The sequence below is a fragment of the Ochotona princeps genome, chromosome 8, assembly GCF_030435755.1.
Source record: "Ochotona princeps isolate mOchPri1 chromosome 8, mOchPri1.hap1, whole genome shotgun sequence".
Taxonomy (NCBI): Eukaryota; Metazoa; Chordata; class Mammalia; order Lagomorpha; family Ochotonidae; genus Ochotona; species Ochotona princeps.
The window spans coordinates 51022388-51048481 of record NC_080839.1 but is presented as its reverse complement, the minus strand read 5'-3'; the positions used below and the strand labels follow the sequence as shown (position 1 = coordinate 51048481).

General features: G+C 46.6%; 1 protein-coding gene across 7 annotated transcripts in view; it reads left to right on the top strand.

Moving 5' to 3' along the window:
* Positions 1 to 2273: 2273 nt before the first annotated feature.
* The window catches only part of MTA3 (metastasis associated 1 family member 3), a 153846-nt gene continuing 130025 nt past the window's right edge, over positions 2274 to 26094 (top strand). For 2 of the 7 annotated variants that reach the window (XM_058668012.1, XM_058668013.1), the window contains exons 1-3: positions 2745 to 2885; positions 4518 to 4585; positions 12177 to 12270. In XM_058668012.1, coding sequence (XP_058523995.1) covers positions 2858 to 2885; positions 4518 to 4585; positions 12177 to 12270 — 190 coding nt within the window. In that variant the 5' untranslated portion in view covers positions 2745 to 2857. Of the gene's footprint in view, positions 2405 to 2744; positions 2886 to 2922; positions 3210 to 3436; positions 3569 to 4134; positions 4195 to 4517; positions 4586 to 12176; positions 12271 to 26094 lie in introns of those variants that run through there. The other 5 variants (XM_058668016.1, XM_058668015.1, XM_058668014.1 and 2 more) reach the window with 5 other exon arrangements.

Genomic DNA, 26094 nt, shown 5'->3' with positions numbered 1-26094 from the left:
GTATATTCCTCAAGGTCTTATAAACAATTAAACTTGTAGCAACATTTGGGCTGATGTTACTGATAAGGCTGTGATTTGCATTATAGAGCATAAGAAGAGAGAGGCTAGCTTTTCTGCTTTTCTTTATCTGATTATGTTTTTTTAGGGTTTACTTGGTTTTGTTTGAAAGAGTTGAGAGAGAGAGAGAGGTCTTTTAATTCTAGATCATTCCCCAGATGGTCCCAGTTGCTGAAGCTGAGCCAGTCTGAAGCCAGGAGTTTCCTCTGGATCTCCCATGTGGGTGCAGGATCCCAAAGCTTTGGGTAATCCTCCACTGCTTTCTCAGGCCATCAGCAGGGAGCTGGATCGAAAATGGAGCAGCTGAGACTGGAACCAGCACCCATACGAGATACAGGTACTTGCAGGTGGAGGACTAACTGGTTGAGCCATGGCGCTGGTCCCAAAGGATTTCTTTCAATGTAAAGCTGTTTTATTCCCTCTTGTGCAAACCTCTTTGCTATTAGATGTATAAAAGTTCCATAGACCAAGTTCTTACGTTCAGCATTTCATTTGATTCTCTGGTTTTGTGTCTGACATTCACTGGCATTAATTATTTTGGATATTGGGAAGCTGGAATGTACAGGACATGAGTACAGGAATTGGAGAGGAAGAAGAAGCAAAGAACAGATTCTGGAGAAAGGGAAGAGTTCTGGTTCCTGCCACCATTTCCCAAGTTCTCCAAGGCCTTCCCCTGGGGGCTGCTGTACCAATGTGTAAAAAGTAGGTGTGGATGTGGGGAGTTCTCCTGGCCCTTTTCACCCTGTTTACTGTGGTCGGTACAGTCATCACAAACACCTGGTAAGTAGCATGAAGCTGGGGAAGTGAGACTGGCAGACAAGGAACTGGAAAAAAACACAGAAATGTTTTGAAGGAGAAATTGCTCACTTATTAAAAATATAATGTGAAAATACCCTGAAGCCTGTGGGTTTTTTTTTTTTCCTTGCAGCGTATAGTGCTCAGGTGACCTTTTCCCTTGGAGAAAGGCTTTATGGCTCGGAGCTTTCTAGTTGGAGGAAGGGGCTGAATTACAGTCTGCACAGTGCCAACAGGTCATTGTGTGAACTCCAGCCGAATTATTCCAGCTATTTGCTTGCGTTGTCAGCTCCGAACCAGAGACAGTGATGTCAGATATGTCACACTATATTTTTGGTGGTATCTCCAGTAAAAGGATTATGATAAACAACAGATTTATCATGTGCACAGCACAACATTTTGGCTTTCTTCTCTGGGTCACAGGAGCAGACAGGGCTCACAGTTTGACACATGGCATAAACCCTTGGGAATCAGGCTTTCTGGGGTTAAAAAGAAAGCGGAAGACACCTGTTATTTGTTTGGTGCTTTCTGCTCTAGTTTACAAAGCATTTTCAGATACCATCACAAGGGAGCCTTACCACACCTGCTAAGTGGCGTTAGTGCCCCCATTTTATAAAAGAGGAAATAGGTCACACAGTGCAACACAGGCAAAGTTGCATATTGTTATTATTATTTCACTTTGCTTCAGCTGTCCAGATAATTATTTTTTTTTTCACTGCAGTACTTTGTGATAAGGGACCAGTACACAAACACAACTTTCTTTTCTGGAGATCCTTCCTCCTGTGCTGAGTAGATGTCACAGCCAGCAGCCATTCAGCTATACACATCAGCAGACACTCCCAGCAACCCCCGTGAGGACAACAATGTCCAAGTGTAGTAGATTGGCTTTTTACAAGAAAATTATTTATGTTCATTTGGGGGATGGCCAGCTAAGATTCAACTTCGTGTTTGTTTCCGAGACTACGAAGGTTGGAGTAGACAAGTTGTCTAGAGAATTAGCCTGGTAAAATAACCATTTAAAAGCTTTAGGCATGTAACTAGTTAACTGCCTATCAAGAGCAAGCTGGACTCACAGGATCTCCTTCTGGGGTGCTATGGGGGTGGTGAACTTAGGGCTGTGTTCCCCTTTACACAAAGGGCGCTTCAAGTTTCTCCTCCACTCCCACCCCCCAACCCTATAGGGCTGGCAGTGTATAAGCCGACTAACAGGGTCTAAGGGTGCCCGGAAGTGGGCTCACCCTAGTATGGGGTGAGCTACAACAGGCCTGCCAATGGAGTTAGGGTGCACTTGGAAGGAAGCCGGTTTTTGTAATTCTGGCCCAACCGGGCCTCAGACTGGAAGCGCCAGGGGGTCGGCTGGGTTCCAGGCCCGCGCCGCCCGGCGCCTGCTGCAATAACCTCACCTCGAGGAAGCAGTCCTTGCCGCCTGCCCTTATTTGCGTCCAAGGCTTTACCCCGGGACTGGCACTGGTGCCGCCGTGCTTGAGGTCACCCAAACTGGGGCTCCCCCGGAACACAAACCGGGAAGGGGAACCTGTCTCGCGGTGGGCAGGTGACTGGATACTCAGGGTGGGGCAGGACGCGCTCCGCAGAGGCTCAGCCTCGGTTCCCACACCACTCACCAAGAGCCCCAGGCCCGCAGCTGCTAGTGCAGGCTTCTGCGTCGGCCAGAACTCGGACCCTGGGGTCCTCCACTTCCCAGGCCCCTCAACCTCCCTCGTCGTCCCCACAGTGCCCGCAGCCAGCAGCGTTGGGGCCTCCCCCGGCGCGGCCCACACGGCGTCGCTAGCCCGGCGCTGGGGGCGGACGCCAGCCCCCAGCCCTCGGCGTCCCCTCCCCTTCACTTCCCCCTCCCCTGTCCTCTCTCTTCCCCTCCCCCCCCCCCCCCCGCGGCGAGGCGGCGAGGAGGAGGAGGCGGCGGCGGCGGCGGTCGAGGCTGAGGCTGAGGCGGCGGCGGCGGCAGCGGGCGGGGCTCGGCTTGGGCTCCGCGGGCGGGCGGGCGGACATGGCGGCCAACATGTACCGGGTCGGAGGTAGGAAGGCTCGGCCCGACCCGGCCCGTCTGGGAGCGGGCTGTGGGAAGTGGGGGGTCGCGGCGAGCGCAAGCTAACTGCTGGGAATCCCGGGCGCCCGGGCTGAGGGCGCAAGGGTCGGGGACACCGGGGCCCTCAGAGGGGCCGGGCTCCCTACCCCACCCCTCCCCCCACGGTGGCCCGTAAGGGGCCCGGGCCCACCAGCACCCCCCACTCCCTGTCTAGGTTTTTAGAAATAGGCCTATATTTGGGGGCATGAATTAACCAGGCGCCCCACTCCATGAGACCTCCGTGGGGGTCGGATCCGTCGAACCCCTTAAGTGGGTGGCCTTTTCCTCGCGTGTCTTCTGGGTACTGGGGGCCGGGGAGGACGGGAAGGGAGGACATCGTCCTCCTCCACTCTCCCTCAGTGGGGTCGAGGGGGCCCAGTGAGGGGAGCAGTTGGACAGGCCTGTTGGCGGAGCCGGGCCCCCTGCACATTTCTTCTCTTGGCGTTTCTTGTCCAGCACCCCAAGAGTGGGGCTGAGCAGGGTCAGGGAACCGCAGGTAGAGGTGGGGGAGTCGAGTTCTGCCCAGACGTTTTGCGCTGTCCTGGTTGTCTCTTTGCCAGCCTTCTGCAGAAGAGAGAAATAAGGTCAAACAAACTTTCTCCCTACTCACGACGCCCTCCTCCCTCTTTCCTGGTAAAATAATAATTCAGATAAGTGGCGTATTTGTGTGTGAGACGCTCTGCTTTCTCCGCTCATTAGCCGAGCTCCTGATGGATGGTGGTGGGAATGGCCTGGCTGAATGAGGCCACTTTGCTGAGGAGAGCAGGGAGAGAGGCCTCCCGAGCTAGACAATAACAGTGCAGTCCAGCCTCGCATTTAGACACACAGTGGGAACTTTTCAGGGAGCCTGCTAGATGAGAGGAGAAGCCACACTCGAACATTTTTCTCCTTTTTTACTGAAAGCCTGCAGCAGTTTCCTTTAGACCAAGAGCTCACATGGATCTGAACTAAACATCATAAAGGGCTGGGGTAGATGGCCCTGTCATTCCCCTCCAGAGGGCTCTGCCTATCAGAAAGTGACCCCATTTGCCCCCTTTTTCCACAGTCTTCCGCAGGTTGAGTTTTGGTAAAGTTTGTCATCATGTTCCTTCTGACCTGTCCTGTTCACCTGATTTTTTTTTTTAAGTTAGTGGTGATTGAAATGTAGGTTGGGCTGCTCAGCCTTTCTCTGTGCTCTGAGTTTGTCGTGGGTCAACAGGTTTATATTGAGAATTGTACTCCTGGGCAAATTGAATTGGAGGGGAAAGATGTGGGAGCAGGTAAGATACAGGAAACACATGTTTTGCCAGCCCTGATGGTCCAGTGGATTAGAAACCTGTTTATTAAACAGATGACATGTGTGGGACAAAAGTCTAGGAGACCTTGATAAAGTGTTAATTGAAATGAAGATGTCAGGAAAATCAAGATCTGGGAATAGCGGGCACAGGAGTGAATATATTAAAGTTGCATTATTAAGTTTGCTTTAACCAGTGGATGAATTGCATGCTTAATTTTGAATGTGAATTGCCTAATAAAGTCTTGGGTTGACAAATGTGACTTTTCTGTTGAAAAGATTAAGTGCTGTTACTTGCTTTAATTACAGATTATGTCTACTTTGAGAATTCCTCCAGCAATCCCTATCTAATCAGAAGGATAGAAGAACTCAACAAGGTATGAGTATTGCTTAGTCTCATATTAAGAACTATTCATTTTCCACTGAAGGATAGTTAGGGACGGGAGAGGTGGTTTTGTTTTCAGTCTCAGGTTCTGAGAGTAAGAGATTGTAGAGTGGAGAATTCTGAAGGATTTGGGATTTAAAAAAAAATTTTTTTAAAGTGACTTCTTTTTTTCTTGATACTAGATGTTATTATTGGCTATGTGCAAGTCTGTAGGCTTCTTCCAATTGCTGATAGCCCCTCTTAGCAGGTCACTGTGTAACCTTGTCTCTTTTTATTTTTATAGTCATCAAAGTGTTTCTCTCGTTAGTGAGTATTTCTCTTTCAGCTTTAGAAGGAAGAAGCTGGAACATACAGTGTTGAAAAAACTTGGTAAACTTCTAGAACTAGGCTAACTCATAAGAATATAATTTGACATGATAATATACAATGATTTTGTACCTTTGGCCCAAGTGAAATAAAACTTGTAAGTGAAGGTGTGTCCCTGACTCAGGTGTGGTCGCTGACAGAAGCACAGTAACTGGCAGTGGGTGAGCTCTCACAGTGGAGGCCCAGGAAGGCAGTCATGGGTGTTGCTTTCCTGACGCTGCTGTGATATCCTCTGGACCATTTTGAGCGCTCTTGGTGTGGCTTCTGAGAATTTGTAGTGTTAATCATTGGGCTTCCTAGATAGTACCTCTCCCCTGAGATGTCACCTGAAGACTGGTCTAGGTCTAAGTCCTAACAAGAAAGGCCTGTGTCATTACTCACTTATAGAGCCGCCTTGAGATCTTGATTGGCTTTTGGAATATCCCAAAACTTTATACTAAAAAAAAGTCCTGCCGTATTTGAGACTATCACTAAATGAAGATCAGGATCTTGGGCTGGGATCAGCCATGTTGCAGTGTAATTGTTATCTGCTTTTTTTTTTTCAAATTAAAAAAAATGATTATTTGAAAGGCAGAGTGAAAGTGATACAGTGGAAGAAAGATGTCTTCTGTCTGCTGATTCACTCCCTAAATGGCTGCAGCAGCCAGGGCTAGCCCAGGAGGAAGGAACAGACAGGGGCCAGGAACCCCAGGTGGGTGCCAGGGCGCTGCTTTACCAGCCAGGAGCTGAATCCGAAGCAGAGCAGGTGGCAGTCTGGGGCTGATGATCTTGCTGGGGCTTAACCTGCTGCACAACATGATGCCCTCTAGATCTGTTTTTTTTTTTTTTTAATGATGCTGACCTAATATATAAAAAAATTAAGACTGAGGGTGGACTTTTTTTTTATTATTATTATTGGAAAGCCGGATATACAGAGAGGAAGATCTTCCATCCGATGTTTCACTCCCCAAGTGACCGCAACGGGCCAGTGCACGCCGGGAACCAGGAACCTCTTCCAGGTCTCCCACGCGGGTGCAGGGTCCCAAGGCTTTGGGCCGTCCTCAACTGCTTTCCCAGGCCACAAGCTGGCAGGGAGCTGGATGGGAAGTGGAGCTGCCGGGATTAGAACCGGCGCCCATATGGGATCCCGGCGCGTTCAAGGCGAGGACTTTAGCCACTAGGCCACTGCGCCAGGCCCAAACATATTTCTATATAAGCAGAAGTAAGAGAACAAACTGGAATTCACAGAGAAGGAAAACATTAGAGAATTCAAATGCCCCACTCCCATAACACCAGTGGTCCGCCGCACGCTCAGCCTAAGCCAATGTCTTCATGCCAGCCAAGGGGTCCAGGTAGACCCAGCTGCCCAGTCCTGTCCTGGATGTTTTTGCTGTGTGATAAGTATCAGGCAGGTCCTGCCCCAGGACTAGCTTCGAGGATGGACATTTAACTTAGCAGTTCAGATGCTTTTGTTTTGTATTCGAGTGCTTAGGTCTAATGCCTAATGTCATATTTTTGCTGGTACATCCTCTGAGAAGAATTAGTAGTTGTGTTCCTGCCACCCATGGGGGAGACCTGGGTTGAGTTTCGAGCTGCTGCTTTCGGCCTGGTCTAGCCCTAGCTGTTGTAGGTTTTTGGAATGTGAATCAGTGGGATGGAGCTCCATTTCTGTGCCTTTCAAGTAAAAACATGAGGGGTGTGTGTGTGTGTGTGTGTGTGTGTGTGTGTGTGTATGAGGTGAGTGCTTGGATTCCCAGCCCTTCCACTTGTATACCAGCTCTCTGCTAATGTGCTTGGGAAGGCAACAGAAAAAGGCCTAAGGCTATTTTGAACTGTCCACCATATCTATTTAGAAAGTTAATTAGAATTCAGAGATGTTGACCTAGTATTGCACTATTGGCTGCGTGTCCCCTCTTCTGGTGTTGCCGAAAGCAGGCGGGTGGTCTCTGCTCTGTCTTTTGGCTCAAGCACAGTAGCTACTACATTCCTGGTCCTGAACCCACCTTCAGAGGCCCCCGCTTTTTTTCTTTTTCTTTCTTAAATATTTATTTATTTATTAAAGATCTATTTATTTTATTGGAAAGGCAGACGTACAGAGAGGAGGAGAGACAGGAAGATCTTCCATCTGATGATTCACTCCCCAAGTGACTGCAACGACCAGAGCTGAGCCGATTCGAAGCCAGGAACCAGGAGCTCTTCCGGGTCTCCCACACGGGTGCAGGGTCCCAAGGTTTTGGGCCATCCTCGACTGCTTTCCCAGGCCACAAGCAGGGAGCTGGATGGGAAGTGGAGCTGCCGGGATTAGAACTGACGCCCATATGGGATACCGGGGCGTTCAAGGCGAGGAGCTTAACCACTACGCTATTGCGCTGGGCCCAATCTTTATTTTTATTGCAAAGAGATATACAGAGAGGAAGATGCTCTATCTGATGATTCACCCCCCAAGTGACCACAGTGGTTGACGTTGTGCCCATCCAATGCCAGGAGCCAGGTTGCTCCTCCAGGTCTCCCAAGCAGGTGCAGAGTCCCAAGGCTTTGGGTTGTCCTCGACTGCCTTCCCAGACCACAAGCAGGGAACTGGATGGGAAGTGGGGCCACCGGGATTAGACTGGCGCCCACATGGGATCCCGGTGCATGCAAGGCGAGGACCTTAGGTGCCAGGCCACTGTGCTGGACCACTGAGGCCCCTTTTTATAATAAAATTATCATGCCCCCCAACATTGCTTTTTTTTTCATCATGACCTTCAAAAATTGATTACTGTGTTTGTTTTCCCTCCACCCCCCCTTTTTAAGATTGATTTATTTATTTTGAAAGAGAAAGAAATCTTGCATGTATTGATTCATTCCCTAGATGGTTACAAGCACCAGAGCTGAGGCTCAAATCAGGAGCCAAGAGCTTCTGGGTTTCCCATGTGGGTGGCTGGAACCCAAACACTTGGCCTGTCTTTTTACAGGCCTTTAACAGGAAGCTGAATTGGAAGCTGAGCAGCTGAGGACCCTGCACCCATGTGGGAGACTGGGAAAAAGCTCCTGGCTTCAATTCGGCTCAGCTCAGGCTGTTGCAGCCCCTTGGGGAGTGAACAAGTGAATGGAAGATCTTTCTCTCTGTCTTTTCTTTCTCTGTAAAATCTGACTTTCCAATAATAAATAAATAATTTTTTTTTTAAGTTTTATTTATTTTTATTGCACAGTCAGATACACAGAGAGGAGGAAAGACAGAGAGGAAGATCTTCCATTCGATGGTTCACTCCCCAAGTGACTGCAATGGCAGGTGCTGAGCTGATTTGGAGCCAGGAGTCAGGAGCTTCCTCCAGGCCTCCCATGTGGGTGCAGGGTCCCAAGGCTTTGGGTCATCCTTCACTGCTTTCCCAGGCCATAAGCAGGGAGCTGCATGGGAAGTGGAGCTGCCAGAACCAGAACCGGCACCCATATGGGATCCCGGTGTGTGCAAGGCGAGGACTTTAACCACTAGGCCACCATGCTGGGCCCTGAATAATGTTTTTTTAAAGAAAAAAACAAGGGCCTTGGCATGGAGAACAAAGGTGGAGCCAGTGTTGTGGCTCTGCACGGCAAATTACTGCCTGTGTCTCAGCTGCTTCACTTCCAATCCATCTTCCTGCTGGTGGCTTTGGAAAGGCAACAGAACAGAGCCCGAGTTCTTGGGCTCGTACCACAATCTGAGAGGCCTGATGGGCTCCTGACTTCCACCTGTGTCAGCCCCAGCTGTTGCAACCGTTTGGCAGGTGAACCATCTGATTGAAGATCTTATTTCAAATAAAGAAGTAAATCTTTTCTTTCTTGTTAAGCAAAAGGAAATGACAGAAGTTGTTTTTTCCTCAAGGATGTGAAAAGAGCCCATGTGAGTTTTCTGGATAAAAGCTTTGAGAAGATTAGAAGTGAAATTGACCAGGTAGTGAAAGTCAACTTAATTGGAGAATGTAAACAATTTACCTAAAAGTATATGAAGGGCTTGCAGTGTGGATTGTTCCATCCTACATCAGTGAGCCAGTTCATGTCCTGGCTAATCTGCTTCCTTTCCAGTTTTCTACTAATGTGTTTGGGGAGGCAATGCCACACGTGGCCCAAGTGCTTAGGCCCCTCCTACCAACATGAGAGACCAGGTTGGCATTCTTGGCTCCTGGCTTCAGTCTGCCCCAGCCCTGGCTGTTCCAGCCATTTGTGGAGTGAACTAGTGACTGAAAGATCTCTTCTCCATTACTGTGCCTTTCAAACAAATAAGTAAACCTAATAAAAAATGTGGCATATTCTCACTGATAAACCATGGGAAGAAGGGACGTTGTCCTATTTTATTAATAGATGTAGTATGTGTGTATGTATTTTGTAGAGGGCAAAATATAATTGTAAACTATCCATTATGTAACCATGTGCATGGAAAAGAGAAGAAAATAGAATATTTAGTTTTAATTGTATCACCATTTCCAAGGCAGGATTAAAGAAATTAGAGGTGAGGTGGGTTGAGTTGTTGCTTGGGATGCCCACGTTCCCGGTTGGAAGGAAGCCTCGCTCATTTTGCTTCAGATCCATCTTTCTGCTGATAAATCCTGGGTGGCAATGGATGATGGCTCAAGTACTTGTAATCTAGTGGGAGGACTAGGTGGAGTTCCAGGGTCCTGGCGTCAGCCTGGCCCAGCCCTGGGGAATGTTACCAGTGGATGAAAGATGCTCAGTCTATCTGCTTTGCTTTTGAAGTACATGGAAATAAATCAATAAGCATTTTTAAAAAATATTTATTTCATTTTTATTGAAAGGCAAATTAATAGATAAGAGATAGAAAGATTTTTTTAAAGATTTATTTTTATTACAAAGTCAGATATACAGAGAGGAGGAGAGACAGGAAGATCTTCCATCCGATGATTCACTCCCCAAGTGATCGCAATGGCTAGTGCTGTGCCGAGCCGAAGCCGGGAACCAAGAACCTCTTCCGGGTATCCCACATGGGTGCAGGGTCCCAAAGCATTGGGCCGTCTTCAACTGCCTTAACAGGACACAAGCAGGGAGCTGGATGGGAAGTGGAGCTGCCAGGATTAGAACCGGCACCCATGTGGGATCCTGGCACATTTAAGGCAAGGACTTTAGCCACTAGGCCACGCTGCCGGGCCCGAAAGATTTTTTTTTTAAGATTTATTCATTTTTTATTACAGCCAGATATACACAGAGGAGGAGAGACAGAGAGGAAGATCATCCGTCCGATGGTTCACTCCCCAAGTGACTGCAACGGGCCGATGCGCGCCGATCCGAAGCCGGGAATCAGGAACCTCTTCCTGGTCTCCCACGCGGGTGCAGGGTCCCAATGCATTGGGCCGTCCTCAAGTGCTTTCCCAGGCCACAAGCTGGCAGGGAGCTGGATGGGAAGTGGAGCTGCCGGGATTAGAACCGGCGCCCATATGGGATCCTGGGGCTTTCAAGGCGAGGACTTTAGCTGCTAGGCCACACCGCCGGGCCCCCGAAAGATTTTTTTTAAAAGGTTTATTTATTTTTATTGGAGAGGAGAGACAGAGACGAAGATCTTCCGTCTGATGGTTCACTCCCCAAGTGACCTCAGTGGCTGGAGTTGTGCTGATCTGAAGCCAGGATCCAGGAGCCTCTTTTGGGTCTCCCACGTGGGTACAGGGCCACAAAGCTTTGGGCCATCTTCATCTGCTTTCCCAGGCCACAAGCAGGGAGCTGGATGGGAAGTGGAGCGGCCGGGATTAGAACTGATGCCCATATGGGATCCTGGAGCATGCAAGGCAAGCACTTTAGCCACTAGGCTACTGCACCTGCCCCAAAAGATCTTTAGTCTGCTGCTTCACTCCCCAAAGTGACCATAGTGGCTTGAGCTGAACTGATCCAAAGCCAGGAACCAGGAGCTTCTTCCAGGTTTTTTGCACAGGTGCAGGTTCCCACAGCTTTTTGCACTGTCCTTGCTTGCTTTCCCAGGCCACAAGCAGGGAGCTGGATGGAAAGTGGAGCAGCCAGCACATGAATCAGTGCCCATATGGGATCCTGGTGCATACAGGTTATTGAGCAGGGCCCAAATAAGCGTTTTTAAAAATATATAAATAAGCAATTAGCTTTGTAGAGCATCATTGTTAGAGAAATTCCACTAGTTTTAGCATGAAATGCTTTGAGGGCCATGTGCTATAGCCTAGTGACTAGAGTCCTTGCCTTGCACAAAAAAGAACAAATGCTTTGGAACCCTTGCTTTGGTTTGGTTATTTTATCTGATAAAGATGAAAATGACAAGAGGTGTACAGTGGAAGTCATTGATAGATTTTATTTACATGGAACTATAGCCCTGCTCATTTAGCAAATTGCTGGATCATTACCTTGGGATGATGTTTTTTATCATAATGTTGTGAAATATAGAAGCATTTTGGCTACAAATATAACATGATTTCAATTTTAAGGGGCAATGTTTCTGCAGGACTATTTCTCACTCTAAAATACTACTGTTGAACTTCATAAAATTGACAAATTTGTTACAGCACACAGATTCATTTCTTTCTATTTGAATATACTTATAAAGCCAGAGAGATTCTGAAAACTTGTTCTCAAATTTGTTGGAAAATGGAAAGCTTGGTAGTATTTCATTGTGATCTATGTGTTTTTATAGGAAATTTTGTAATGAATGACCATCTTGAAAGCTCTCAGAATTCACAGAATATAGCCTGAGTCCCAGCTGCAGTAAATTATAACCTAAATGAATATTGATTGTATTCTAGGCTGTAGTCAAAAAGAAATAAGGGCATCAGCATTCATAAATCCCGGGTTTTTAGTGCTTTGATGTTTGAGGGTGAAGTTAATCCTTTTGAGGGCCCTAGTGTAGGCTTCCCCGGGCTACCTATACCGTGTGTTGAGCATGGGATTTTAGGGGAGAGTGGGCGAGTTCATACTTGGCCCATGCTTTCTAGGAATGGGTTTGTAGGAGGTAAGTTTAAATGTCTTCTATAACGTGTACTTTTAAAAATTGTTAGGATTAGCTTCTTAAAGATTCTTCTAAGTTTACTTTGGGTTTTGAACAGATCTAACCACTTTAGTTTAATTGATACCAGTGAGTTATTTTATGTTTAACATTCTAATTATATTTTGAACCTGAACAAATATTGCTCATCCTTGTTTGTATTTTTTAGTTTCCTGGTTATTGTGCAGTGTTTTGCATGGTGTGTTTTATCTGGTCATTTTGTTTAGTGAACTCTTGGATTCTAACTTTTTAAACATTTTTTTTCATTTCTTAGACTGCAAGTGGCAATGTGGAAGCAAAAGTAGTGTGCTTTTATAGACGACGAGATATTTCCAACACGCTTATAATGCTTGCGGATAAGCATGCTAGTAAGTTTTTTTTTGTCTTGGATTAAAGGAATGTTTCAGTTGTGCTTTTAATATGGTGCAAAAATGGATTTAAAAAATTATTAATAACACTTTATTTTTACTTATTTGAAAAGCAAAGAGAGATAGAGATCTTTCATTTAGTGGTTTACCCTACCCCTAACAAATACTGGATTAGGCTGGATCAGGCTGAAGCCAGAACCTTGAAACTAAGTCCTGATCTCCCCTGATGGTGGCAAGAACCCAAGTACCTACATTATCTTTCACCTGCTGGCTGTTAAAATGCTCATTAGCAGGGAGCTGGAGTGGAGAGTGGACCCAAGACTCTAGCCCAGACACTCCAAAATGGGATGCACATGTCCTAGTTAATGTGTTAACTGCTGGACCAAATGCTTGCCCATGGAAACATTTTTTGGTTCTGGAAAGTTTATGATTTGTTTTCCATGTACTTTAGATGAGTAATTTTTTTAAGGATTTATTTTGTTTGTATTGGAACATCAGTTCTACAGAGAGAAGGAGAGAGAGAGGAAGATCTTCCATTTGCTGATTCACTCCCCAGGTTGCTGTAACAGTCAGAACTGAGCTGATCCAAAGCCAGGAGCCCAGAGCCTCTTCTGTGTCTCCCACACAGGTGCAGGGTCCCAAGGCTTTGGGCCATCTTCTACTGCTTTCCCAGGCCACAGGCAGGGAGCTCGTTGGGAAGTGGAGCAACCAGGGCATGAACCAGTGCCCATATGGGATCCTGGTGCATGCAAGGCGAGGATTTAGCTACTAGGCTATCGTGCTGGACCCTGATGAGTGAAATTTTTTGGGAGCTGTTTGTGTTACACATACATATGGCTAGATGTATGGAAAGTATTTTACTTGCCTATTTAAGTTGGTGAGACAGAGAATTCCCATCCCTTTCCTTCCCCGGATGCCCACAATGGCCAGGGCTTGGTCAAACTGAGTACAGTTGTTCTGCATGCATGGCAGGAACCCCACTGCCTGAACCATCCCTGATGTCTCCCAGGAGCTGCGTTATGTGGAAGTGGGAAGCAGGAGCTGGAGCTCGGAGGTGAACCCTTATCCTGCTGGGTGGGACACAGGCATCTTTACTGGTTAACTAGAGCTGTAATACTATTGTCATTGTCTTGAGGATTTTGAAGTTTTCCTAGTGTTTTGCAAATGGGATAAAGGAAGTGTTTGCTTGCCAAAGTTCTTCGTTAGAGTCATTTCCCCAGTGAGGAACCAAGTGCATCACTTATCTCATAAATTAAATTCCTATTAGGGTGGGGGGAGGAGGGTCTGGTGTTGTGGCATCCTGGGACCAGCATTTCATATGAGTACTGATTCAAGTCTTGACTCTTCCCCTTCTGATCCAGCTCCTAGCTAATAGCGTGGGAAAAGTAGCAGACGATAACCTGAGTGCTTGGGCACCTGCACCTGTGTGGGAGACCTGGCTAAAGCTCCTGACCCTTGGCTTCCGCTTGGCTTAGCCCTGGCTGTTGTGGCTGCTTGGGGAGGGGGGGGGGGGTGAACCAAAAATGCAAGATCTCTCTTTATCTCTTTGTGTGTATAACCCTGCCTTTCAAATAGATAAATCTTTAAGATAAATAATTTCCTACTGTATTTTTAAAGACAATTCTTGGTATTTATTGATTTCTTTTATATTTTGAATGTATTCATTGTGATATGACTTGTCCTGTAATATTGCAAGTTATATACTGAAGAATTCAAGGAATTTGGTATTTGTCATTCACATGAGACCAAAATAATGCTCTTTCAAATGATGCTACTGAGCTGTTTTAGTCAGAGTCTATAAACTTAATGTGTTTGTGACCAGTGTTATGGTGCAACAGGGTAAATCAAATTCGGGCACCCTTGTGTCATCCTGATTTGAGTCTCTTACTCTACTTTGCTCCAGCTTCCTGATAATGCGCCTGGGGAGGCACCAGATGAAGCTCAAGTACTGGAATCTCTAGTATCCCCATCGAAGACTTGGATGGGATTCTTGGTTCTTAGCTTCGTCCCAGCTCAGATCTGGCTATTTTACGTTATTATTTTTGAAAGATTAATTTGTTAGAACTAGCACTGTGCTGTTGCAGGTAGAGCCACTACCTGCAGTGCCGGCATCCCACATGGGTGCCAGTTCATGTCCTGGTTGCTCCAGTTTTGTTCTAGCTTCCTGCTAATGTGTCTAAAATGGAAGATGGCCCAAGTGTTTGGTGTCCTGCACCCATGTGGGAGAACTCCAGGCCAGCCCAGCCCTGGCCACTGCGACCATGTGTGGAGTGAAATAGTGATTAGGTGATCTCTCTCTCTTTTTAAGTCTCTTGCCTTTGAAATAAATAAAATTTTTTTTATTTAAAAAAAAATTTTTTTTTTTTAAGATTTATTTATTTTATTACAAAGTCAGATATACATAGAGGAGAGACAGAGAGGAAGATCTTTTGTCCGATGATTCACTCCCCAAGTGAGCCGCAACAGCCGGTGTTGTGCCAGTCCGATGCTGGGAACCCAGAACCTCTTCCAGGTCTCCCATGCGGGTGCAGGGTCCCAAATCCTTGGGCCGTCCTCGACTGCTTTCCCAGGCCACAAGCAGGGAGCTGGATGGGAAGTGGAGCTGCCGGGATTAGAACCGGCGCCCATATGGGATCCCGGAGCGTTCAAGGTGAGGACCCCAGCCGCTAGGCCAGGCTGCCGGGCCCAAAATAAATAAATTTTTAAAAAATTCCATTATTTACTTACTTGAAAGACCGAGGGACAAAAGACAGAGAAAAGGAGAGATAGGCAGCCTGAGAGCTTCCATCTACTGGTTCATTCCTCAAATGGCCATAACAGGCTCGGTTGGACCAGGCCAAAGCAGGAGCCTGAACTTCTTTCAGTTTCCTGTGTGGCTAGTATGATTCTAGCTCTTGGGTCATCTTCTACTGCTTTCCTAAATAGATTATTAGCAGGGAGCCAGACTGGAAGTGGAGCAGCTAGGACTCTGGTATAAGGTGCCAGTGTCACAAGTAGTGGCTTAACTGGCTGCCAAAATGCTAGTCCCAACAGTGTTCTTTGTAGATGTAGTTACTCAGGCTAGGATCAAATTCAAGCTTCCACATTGCATTCCTTGTCAAATCTCTTTTTGGAACAGTTCCTAAGTCTGTGTTTTTGACCTTGACATTTTAAGAGAACAGGCCAGGGTTGTTTTTTTTTTTGTAGCTTATGTATCTGTTTTTATCAAGTATTTCCCTGTGATTGGATTTAGGTGGTGTGCGTATTTTGGACAGATGCCATGGAAGTGATGTTGTGATGTTGCCTTTTCTTCAATGATTGTATTAGGGGCAAATACCTGAACTTGTCTAATGTTGGTGATGTTAGTTCTGATACCTTAGTAAGCCTGGAGTCCCCTTGCATTCATTAAGTAATTTTGAGGATATTCTTGTCAACTCTGTAACTATATTGTTCTTAATCAAATAAAAAAAAAGTCTATTTGTTTATTTGAATGGCAGGGAGAGAGGAAGGGAGTCAGGGAAGCAGGAAGGCAGAAAAGGAGACACAGAGAGAGAATATGAGATCTTCTGTCTTCTGGTTTACTTTCCAAATGTCCATGGTATTTGGGGCAGGGCAAGGCAACAGCCAGGAACCAGGAACTTCAGCTAGGTCTCCCACAGGGGTGTCAGGGACCTAACTACATGGGTCATCATCTGCCGCCTCCAGGGTATGCATTAACAGGAAGCTGAGCCAGCACTGAGCCCAGGCACTCTGAGAGGGGATGTGGGTATACTTGTGCCGTTGTCTTTTCTAGATTCATTATCAGGGAGCTGGAGCCGAAGTGGAGGAGCTGGCCCTAGAACTGGTACTCATTTGGGGAGCTGGCATTGCAGAATTGCAGGTGACAGCTTAACCCACTGTGTCACAATGCCTGTCCCTCAAACTATGTGCCCCTAACAATAAGATTTATTTATTTATTTGAAAGGTTGAGTTACTGAGTCAGGGAAGGAGAGAGAGAGAGAGAGAGAGAGAGAGAGAGAGAGAGAGAGAGAGAGAGAGAGAACGAACAAGAGAGAGAGAGATATTCCTTTGTTGATTCACTTTCCAAAAGATTGCAGTGCTAGGGCTGGACCCAACCAGGAGCCTGGTACTCTATCCCGATCTGCCACATGGGTGGCAGAGGCTCATGTACTTGGGCTACTGTTTTCCTTCCCAGGCTATCAGTGGGGAACTGGATGGGAAGTGGAGCAGCCAGGATATGAACTGTCACCCATATAGGATCCCGGTACTTGTAAGGTGAGGATTTAGCCATTGAGTTATTGCACCAGGCCCAGAAGGTGTATTTCTGCCTACGCACTGTTGTGGAATAAGAGCTGGCTGTGGGAGAGAAAGGTGCTGATTGTGTTCACTTCAATCTTGTTCATATAGTTTATCAGTTTAGTGATGATTCCTTGTGTGTCAGTGTTTTAACTAGGATCAGAAAGTGCTATTAATAATATTTTTCTTTTTAAAGATTTATTTATTAGGGTTAATATTGTATAACAGGTTAAGCCACCACTTATAATGCTGGCATAACATACTGGGCACCAGTTGGAGTCCTGGCTGTTCCACTATTTTTTTTTTTTTAACTTAAAAAAATTTGAAAGGCAGAGGTACAAATGGCCATGACAGCCAGGACTGGGTCTGGCTGAAGCCAGGAGCTCAGAGCTGCTTCCCAGACTCCCATGTGGATTCAGGGTTTCTAGCACCTTGGGCTATCTTCTGGTGTTTTCTCAGGAACATTAGCAGGGAAGTGAGTTGAAAGTGTGGCAGCGAGATCTGAAGCCTGTGCCCACGTGTCACAGGTAAGCCTGCAGTTTCACAATGTTGGCCTCATTGGCTGCTACACTTCTGATCCAGCTCCCTGATAATGTGCATGAGAAAGCGGATAAAATGGCCCAGGTCCTTGGGCCCTTTCACCCACGTGGAAACCCAGCGAACTCCTGGTTCTTGGCTTTCCTAGCTTAGCTCCCCCCACTCCGCCGCCTTCTAGCTCTGTCTTTAAAATTGTCTGAAAAAGAAGCCAGTACTTGAATGGGTGCCTGTTTTGAATGCTGGTGTCACATACAGTGGCTTTATCCACTACACAACACTGCTCCGACATTGTTTTTCTTTTATAATTGTTTATTTGAAAGGTAGAATGAGACAGAGAAAGAGAGGGAGAGTGGAGAGAAGAGAAGTGAAGAGAAAGGAAGAGAAGGAGAGATCTTCTATCTACTGGTTCACTCTCCAAATGGCTACAATGGCTGGGTCTGAGTCGGGCTGGAGCCAGGAGCTTCCTCTGAGACTTGCATCTGGGTGCAGGGGGCCTGAGTACTTTGACTGTCTTCTGTTTCTTTCCCAGTGGCGTTAGCACAGAGAAAGATCAGAAGTAGAGCAGGTGGGACTCGAATTGACTCCTATAGGGGATATTGGCACTATAGGCAGCAGCTTAATTTGCTATGCCATGGCGCCTCCTCTGCCTCTGAGCTGCCACTGTTCCCTAAAAAGTATTTTTGGTGGGTAGTATTGTGGTATAATGGGCAAAGCTGCCACCTGTGATGCTGGCATTCCATTTGGTCACCGATTCGTGTCTCAGCTGCTTCATTCCCTATTCAGCTCCCTGCTAATGGCCTGCAGAAAGCAGAGGAAAATGGTCCAAGTGTTTGGGCCCCTGCTACAGCTTGGAGACCTTGATGAAGCTGCTGGCTCCTGGCTTTGACCTCAAAGGCACTGGTTGTTGTAGCTATCTGAGGAGTGAAACAGCAGATGGGAGATCTCTCTTGCTGTCTCTCTCTGCATTTTCATAACTCTGACTTTCAAATAAATGAATAAACCTTTAAAAACATATTTGTTAAGAGAGCCTAGTGATGAAAGTCCTTGCCTTGCATGTGCCAGGATCCCATATGGGCGCCGGTTCGTGTCCCGGCTGCTCCACATCCCGTTCAACTCCCTGCTCATGGCCTGGGAAAACGGCAGGTATCTCCTCCTCTCTGTATATCTGACTTTCTAATAAAAATAAAATCTTTAAAAAGATAAATAAAATAAAAGCAAAAGTTCCCTTTTGACATCAAAACCTTTAATACAAATGGTGTTTTATGTAATATCGCAATAACTCAAAACAGAATGTGATAAGGACTTGGTATACAAATTACCACACCTTTATCTAAAATAAATCGTAACCTTATTATCAAATAATATCACCACACCCTAAAATGTGTTATTTAAAATTTTGATAGTGGCAAGGCAGGCCTTGTGGAACAGTGTTTAAACCATTGCGTGAGAGACCTCTATCCTGTACCTGAGTGCTAGTTCAAGGTCCACCTGCTCTGCCTCTAATTGCATTTTTTTTTTTAAAGATTTATTCATTTTATTACAGCCAGATATACACAGAGGAGGAGAGACAGAGAGGAAGATCTTCCCTCCGATGATTCACTCCCCAAGTGAGTCGCAACGGGCCGATGCGCGCCGATCCGATGCCGGGAACCTGGAACCTCTTCCGGGTCTCCCACGCAGGTGCAGTGTCCCAATGCATTGGGCTGTCATCGACTGCTTTCCCAGGCCACAAGCAGGGAGCTGGATGGGAAGTGGAGCTGCCGGGATTAGAACCGGCGCCCATATGGGATCCTGGGGCTTTCAAGGCGAGGACTTTAGCTGCTAGGCCACGCCACTGGGCCCCTCTGATTGCATTTGTTACTAATGTGTCGTGGAAGGCAGCCAATGACAGACCCAATGCTTGGATCCCTGAAGCCTATGTCAGAGACCAGAGCAGATCTCTTGGCTACCAGCATCTTCAGCCTGGTCCAGCTCTGCTTGTTGTAGGCATCTGAGGAATGACCCAACATATGCAAGATATCTGTCTCAGTCTGCCTTTCTTTTTTTTTTTTTTTTTTTTTTTTTAAAGATTTATTCATTTTATTACAGCCAGATATACACAGAGGAGGAGAGACAGAGAGGAAGATCTTCCGTCCGATGATTCACTCCCCAAGTGAGCCGCAACGGGCCGATGCGCGCCAGTCCAAAGCCGGGAACCTGGAACCTCTTCCGGGTCTCCCAAGTGGGTGCAGTGTCCCAAGGCATTGGGCCGTCCTCAACTGCTTTCCCAGGCCACAAGCAGGGAGCTGGATGGGAAGTGGAGCTGTCGGGATTAGAACCGGCGCCCATATGGGATCCCGGGGCTTTCAAGGCGAGGACTTTAGCCGCTAGACCACGCCGCCGGGCCCTCAGTCTGCCTTTCAAGTAGATGAAAACAAATACACACACACACACACACATACACACATATATATTTTAGGATTAAGTAATTTTTTTTTGCAAAGTCAGATTTTACAAAGAAGGAGAGACAAAGATCTTCCATGTGATGTTTCACTCCCCAAGTGGCCTCAGCGGCTGGAGCTGAGCTGATCTAAAGCCAGGAGCCAGGATCCAGGAGCTGCTTCTGGGTCTCCCACATGGATGCAGGTCCCAAGACTTTTGGGCCATGCTTGATTGCTTTCCCAGGCCACAAGCAGGGAGCTGGATGGGAAGTGGGGCTGCTGGGATTAGAACCGGTGCCCATATGGGATTCCAGCGCATGCAAGGAGAGGACTATCACACTGGGCCCGGGGACTTTTTATTTTAAGAGTATTTAGGGGCTGGCACACTGACATAACTGGCTAATCCCCTGCATGCAGCACCAGTGTCCCATATGGGTGCCGGTTTGAGCCTCGGCTACTCCACTTTTGATCCAGCTCTCTGCTTAGTGCCTGGGAAGGCAGTAGAAGATAACCCAAGTCCTTGGGATCCTGCACCCATGTGGCCGAGGTGGAAATAAGCTCTTGGCTCCTGGCTTCAGGTTGGCTCAGTTCCGGCCTTTGTGGCTATCTGGGACTGAACCAGCAGATGAAGGCCTCTATCTCTCTGTCACTCCTCTGTAAAATTTGCCTTTCAAATAAAAATAAATAAGTCTTAGAAAAAAAGTTCGATTATTTATTTGTTTGAAAGGCAGAGGGAGGGAGTGAGAGAGAGAAGACCAAAAGAGACAGAGAGAATGAGCTTCCATCCCCTGGTTTGTTTTTCAAATGGGAACAGCCAGTTCTGATGCAGGCTGAATGAAGCCAGGAACCAGGAACTCCATCTCATATGGGTGGTAGAGGCCCAAATGCTTTTGCTGTCTTCTGATGCCTTTCCAAGGTGTTTAACAGGAACATGGATTAAAGGTGGTATAGCCAAGACTCTAGTTGGTACCCCAGGCCTGGTTTAATAGCCTAGTGACTAACTCCTTGCCTTGCATGTGCTGGGATCCTGTATGGGGACTGGTTTGTGTCCTGGATGCTTCACTTCCCATCCAGCTCCCTGCTTGTGGCCTGGGAAAGCAGGCGAGTATGGCTCAACGCCTTGGAATCCTGCACCTGTGTGGGAGACCTGGAAGACACTTCTGGTTCCCGAACGAAGCTCCTGGCTTTAGATTGGCTATGCTCCGGCCATTGAGGTCACTTGGGGAGTGAACCAGTGGTTGGAAGATTTAAAGAAAAAATCTTTTTGTTGGAAAGGGAAATCAGATTTACAGAGAGAGGAAGAGACAGAAAGATCTTCTGTCTTGTTCATTCCCTAAATGACTGTATGATCAAGTGTTGGGGCCTGAGGGTTTGAGCCATCCACTATTACTTTCTCTGGCCTTGAGCAGGGAACTGGATCAGAAGTGAATCTTCTGGTGTTCTGACTTGCCCATATGGGATGCTGAAACTGCAGGTGGAAGATCAGCTTGCCACTGCCCTTGCCCTGGAAGGGGATTTTGTTTATAAAAGATTTGGTACCTCTTGTTTCAAGTACTTCACTTGTATCTGAAAGAGAGACAGGAAAATAAACACAGTGGAGTTGGTGCTGTTGGTATAATGTATAAAACCACTGACTGCAGTGCTGGCTGGCATTCCATATGGATGCCAGCTCCAGTCCTGGCTGCTCCATTTCCAATCCAACTCCCTGCTAATGCACCTGGAAAAGCAGCAGAAAATGGACGCAGTACTTGGGCCTTTACACTCATGTAGGAAGGCCCATAGAAACTCCTACATCCTGACTTCAGCCAGGCTCAGCCCTGGCTGTTGCAGCCGTTTGGGAGTGAACCAGTGGATGGGAGATCTCTTTGTGTCTCCTCTCTCTGTAAATCTACCTCACAAATAAAATGGATAAATCGGGCCCAGCGCAGTAGCCTAGCAGCTAAAGTCCTCACCTTGCACGCACCAGGATCCCATATGGGCACTGATTCTAATCCTGGCAGCCCCACTTCCCATCCAACTGCCTGCTTGTGGCCTGGGAAAGCAGTTGAGGACAGCCCAAAGCCTTAGGACTCTGCACCCACGTGGGAGACCTGGAGGAGGTTCCTGTTCCTGGCTTAGGATCGGCTCAGCTCCAGCTGTTGCAGCCACTTGGGGAGTGAATCATCAGATGGAAGATCCTTCTCTCTGTCTCTCCTTCTCTCTATATGTATCTGACTTTGCAATAAAAAGAAATAAGTCTTTTTAAAAAAGGATAATCACATATGAATATAGAATATGTACATATAAATACATATAAAATATATAAGTATAACGTAAGTGTATAAATATGTACATCATATATAGATATGTCATATATATTAAAGAAATGCACACGGAGACGCATAGTGGTTTTTTTGTTTACTCCTCTAATGCTTCTAGCAGTCTTTGCTTGCTTGGGACTTTCTCATGGATGATAGGAACCTGCTGCCTCTGAAGATGTCTATTAGCAGAAAGCTGTAACCAGAAGCATGGTTTTTACCGTGTTTCTAGTCTTTGTGTGTCTTGTTTATTATATTTGCTTCACAAATGTTTGTACCCTTAATTTTACCAAGGGAAATAAATCTGAATTAATCTGCCTATTTGGTTTAAAATTTTTTTTAAAGATTTATTTATTTTTATTGGAAAGTCAGATATACAGAGAGGAGGAGAGACAGAGAGGAAAATCTTCCCTCCGATGATTCACTCCCCAAGTGACTGCAACGGCCTGTGCCGTGCCGATCTGAAGCTGGGAACCAGGAACCTCCTCCAGGTCTCCCATGCGGATGCAGGGCCCCAAAGCTTTGGGCCTTACTTGACTGCTTTCCCAAGTCACAAGCAGGGAGCTGGATGGGAAGTGGAGCTACTGGGATTAGAACCGGCGCCCATATGGGATCCTGGTGCTTTCAAGGCGAGGACTTTAGCTGCTAGGCCACCACGCTAGGCCCTGGTTTTAAAATTTTTGATCTGCAAATTCTCTAACGTTTTTTCCCTTTAGAGGTGGGGCATGTGTCTCCTGCCTTTGGAACTGGGTGAGGATGTGACTTCCACAGTACACTGGAGTCAGTGCTGTATGACCTGAGGCTCGATCAAGGCAGGCCATGCAGCTTCTGCCTGGCTTTTGTAATGTTCATTCTCAGGATGTTCCTGCTTGGAGTTCAGGAGCCATATTGTGAGGAGTCAAGGCCTTGTGTGTGTGCTGAAGCTGATATTCCTAGGAGAGCCCAGGTGACCATCGTGTGGCTGTGGGAGCCGCTGAGTAATCCAGGGCCAGCGCTTTGTGTTTCTGGAGCAAGGACGAGACGTCTGTGTGTGCCCCTGATGCACCTGTGAGCCCGGGACAGCTAAGGACGAGATGTCTGTGTGTGCCCCTGTGTTCAAGGCGAGGACTTTAGCCACTAGGCTATTGCACCACCAGGCCCTGGAAAGTCAGATTTATAAGGAGAAGGAACGATATAGAGAAAGATCTTCCATCCCATGATCCACTCCCCTAGTGGCCAGTGGTTGGGGCTGAGCTGATCTGAAGCAGGCACCAGGAGCTTTCTCCAAGTGTCCTGTGTGGGGCAGTGTCCCAAGGCTTTGGGCTGACCTCAAGACCTCAACTGCTTTCCCATGCCAAAATCAAGCAGCTGGAAGGGAAGTTGAGCAGTTGGGACATGAACCAGTGCCCACATGGGGGAGGTGCCTGGTGAGGATTCAGCCACTGACCTATCCTACCAGACCCGAGTCTTTTTTTTTTTTTTAAGATTTATTTATATTTTTTGGAAAGGCAGATTAAATTTGTGGAGAGGAGAGACAGAAAGACTTTCTATTCCATGGTTCACTGTCCAAATGGCTGCAACGGTTAGAGCTGAGCCCATCTGGAGCCAGGAGCCAGGAGCCAGGGGCTTCTTCTGGGTCACCTGTGCAGGTTCAGGATCCCAAGGCTTTGGGCCATTCTCTACTGCTTCCCAGGCTACAAGCAGGGAGCTGGATGGGAAGTGGAGCAGCCAGGATATGAATCAGCACCCATTTGGAATCTTTACCCTTGTAGGGTGAGGGTTTAGCCATTGAGCCACTGCTCTGGACCTTAATTTAAGTCTTTAAAAAATTTATTAAAAGCTTTCAAAGTAGTTTTTAACTAATAAAGGATAAAATCCTTAGGCATGGATAATCCTAACATGATGACAGTGAAAATATGATAATTCAAAGACCTGACAAAAAAAATGACCAGAACAATACCTGTAAAGGACATTTAAATCCTTCAAAACAATTTTTAGAAGATTAATCATAATTATTAAAATTCACCATCCAACTCAGAATATGAAGAAGATAAATGGAAAGGAAAGTAGAAATTGGGTTTAGCATTGTGGCTCAGTGGGCTAAGCTGTCCGCTCCAATGCTGGTGTCCTGCATGGACACTGACTGAAGTCCCAGCTGTTCTGCTTTCTGTCTGCCTCCCTAGTAGTGTACTTGAGAAAACCCGGAAAGACACAGTACAACTGATGGAGCCCTTGTGCCTGCGTGTGTGCGGTTCCAGTCTTCTGCCTGGATCAGCCTTGGCCACTTTGGCTGTTTGGGGAGTAACCCATCCAATGGGAGAGCTCATTGTCTCTCCCTGCATCAATAAGTCTACCTTTTAAATAAACGAATATTTTTCTCATAGAGGGACTTAAGTATAAAAGCAAAAAGTAAATGTAGACTGTTAAATATTAAGTAACATAGGAGGAAATGTAGAAGTTATACAAGAAGCTGATTATTATTTTTTTGTTTTATTTTCAAAAATAGCTCTCCGGTGTAGGGCTTTAAAAATTTTGTTTAGGGCCTGGCACCATAGCCTAGTAGCTTAAGTCCTCGCCTTGAACGCACCAGGAATTCATATGGCTGCCGGTTCTAATTCCACCAGCCTGATTCCCATCCAGCTCCCTGCTTGTGGCCTGGGAAAGCAGTCGAGGATGGCCCAAAGCTTTGGGACCCTGCACCGGCCTGGGAGACCTGGACGAAGCTCCTGGCTCCTGGCTTTGGACTGGTTCAGCTCTGGCTGTTGTGGCCGCTTGGGGAGTGAATCATTGGAGGGAAAATCTTCCTCTCTGTCTCTCCTGCTGTCTGTATATCTGACTTTCCGAAAAAAAATAAATAATAAATCTTAATAAATTTTTTTTTTGGTTTAGTCTTGTTGTTTTAAAGATCAGAGAGGTAAATAGATAAACTTTTGATTGGTATATTTTTGTTTTGTATTTTAAAGATTTACTGATTTTATTTGGATGGCACAGAGTTGCAGAGAGAAGGACTGAGAGAGGTTTTCCATTTTCCATCTCTTTGTTCACTCCCAGCTGAGCTGATCCACAGCCAGGAGCCAGGAGCTTCCTCCAGGGCCTCCTACATGGGTTTTGGGGCCCAACAAAGACTTATGTCATCTTCTGCTGCTTACTGCTTAATCTTACTGCTCCATCCATTTTTTTCTTCTTTTTCTATTTTACTTACTTATTTGAGACTGTGCTTGCGTGTGCCTTACATACACATTGCCAGACAGAGGGAGAGAGAAGGAGAGCTATGTACCATCTGGTGTTCACTCAAGTGCCTACAACAGTTGGGATAGGACTCAGATGAGGCTGAGAACAATCTTACTCAGTCATTATAGATTTCATAGGACAAATATGGCAGTGGGCACTCTGAGGCAATGGGTTAAGCTTCTGTTTGCGATGCCTGCTTCCCATTTGGGAGCACCAGTTCCAATTCCAGTTATTCTACTTCCAGTTCAGCTTCCTGTGGCTACATCCTGGGGCACAACAGATTATGGCTGATATATTTGGCCACTCCTGTCAGAGACTTGGATGGAGTTCTGGATTCTTGGCTTCAGCCTGGCCCAGACCTGGCTACTTTGAGTATTTTAGTGAGTGAACAATTCGATGGAAAATCTTGTTGTCACTTTGCTTTTTAGTAGATGAAAGTAATAATAATAAAAAAAGACGAGTTGTCCTTTTATTGTTTAGAGATCAGTGGATCTTTGTGAGCTGGTTTCTCTTTTGCTTTCTCCTTAGATTTTTTTTTAAATTTATTTTTATTGGAAAGTCAGATATACAGATAGGAGGGGAGACAGAGAGGAAGATCTTCTGTCCATTGATTTACTCCCCAAGTGGCCGCACCAGCCGAAGCTGAACCAGTCCAAAGCCAGGAGCCAGGAGCTTCGTCCAGGTCTCCCAGGCCGGTGCAGGGTCCCAAGGCTTTGGGCCATCCTCGACTGCTTTCCCAGGCCACAACAGGGAGCTGGATGGGAAGTGGGGCTGCCGGGATTAGAACCAGCGCCCATATCCTGGGCATGCAAGCTGAGGACTTTAGCTGCCAGGCCACAACCCCGAACCTGGATTTTACTTTATTTTTTTTTTTTGATGATATATTTATTTTTATTGGAAAGAGATTTCCAGAGAGAAGGAGAGATAGAGAAAAAGATCCTCTGTCCAATGGTTCACTCCCCTAATGGCTGCAGCAGTTGGAGCTGAGCTGAGCAGATCTGAAGCCAGGAGCCAGGAGCTAGGATCTTCTTCTGGGTCTCCCACGTGGGTGCAGGGTCCTCAAGCACTGAGCCATTTTCTGCTGC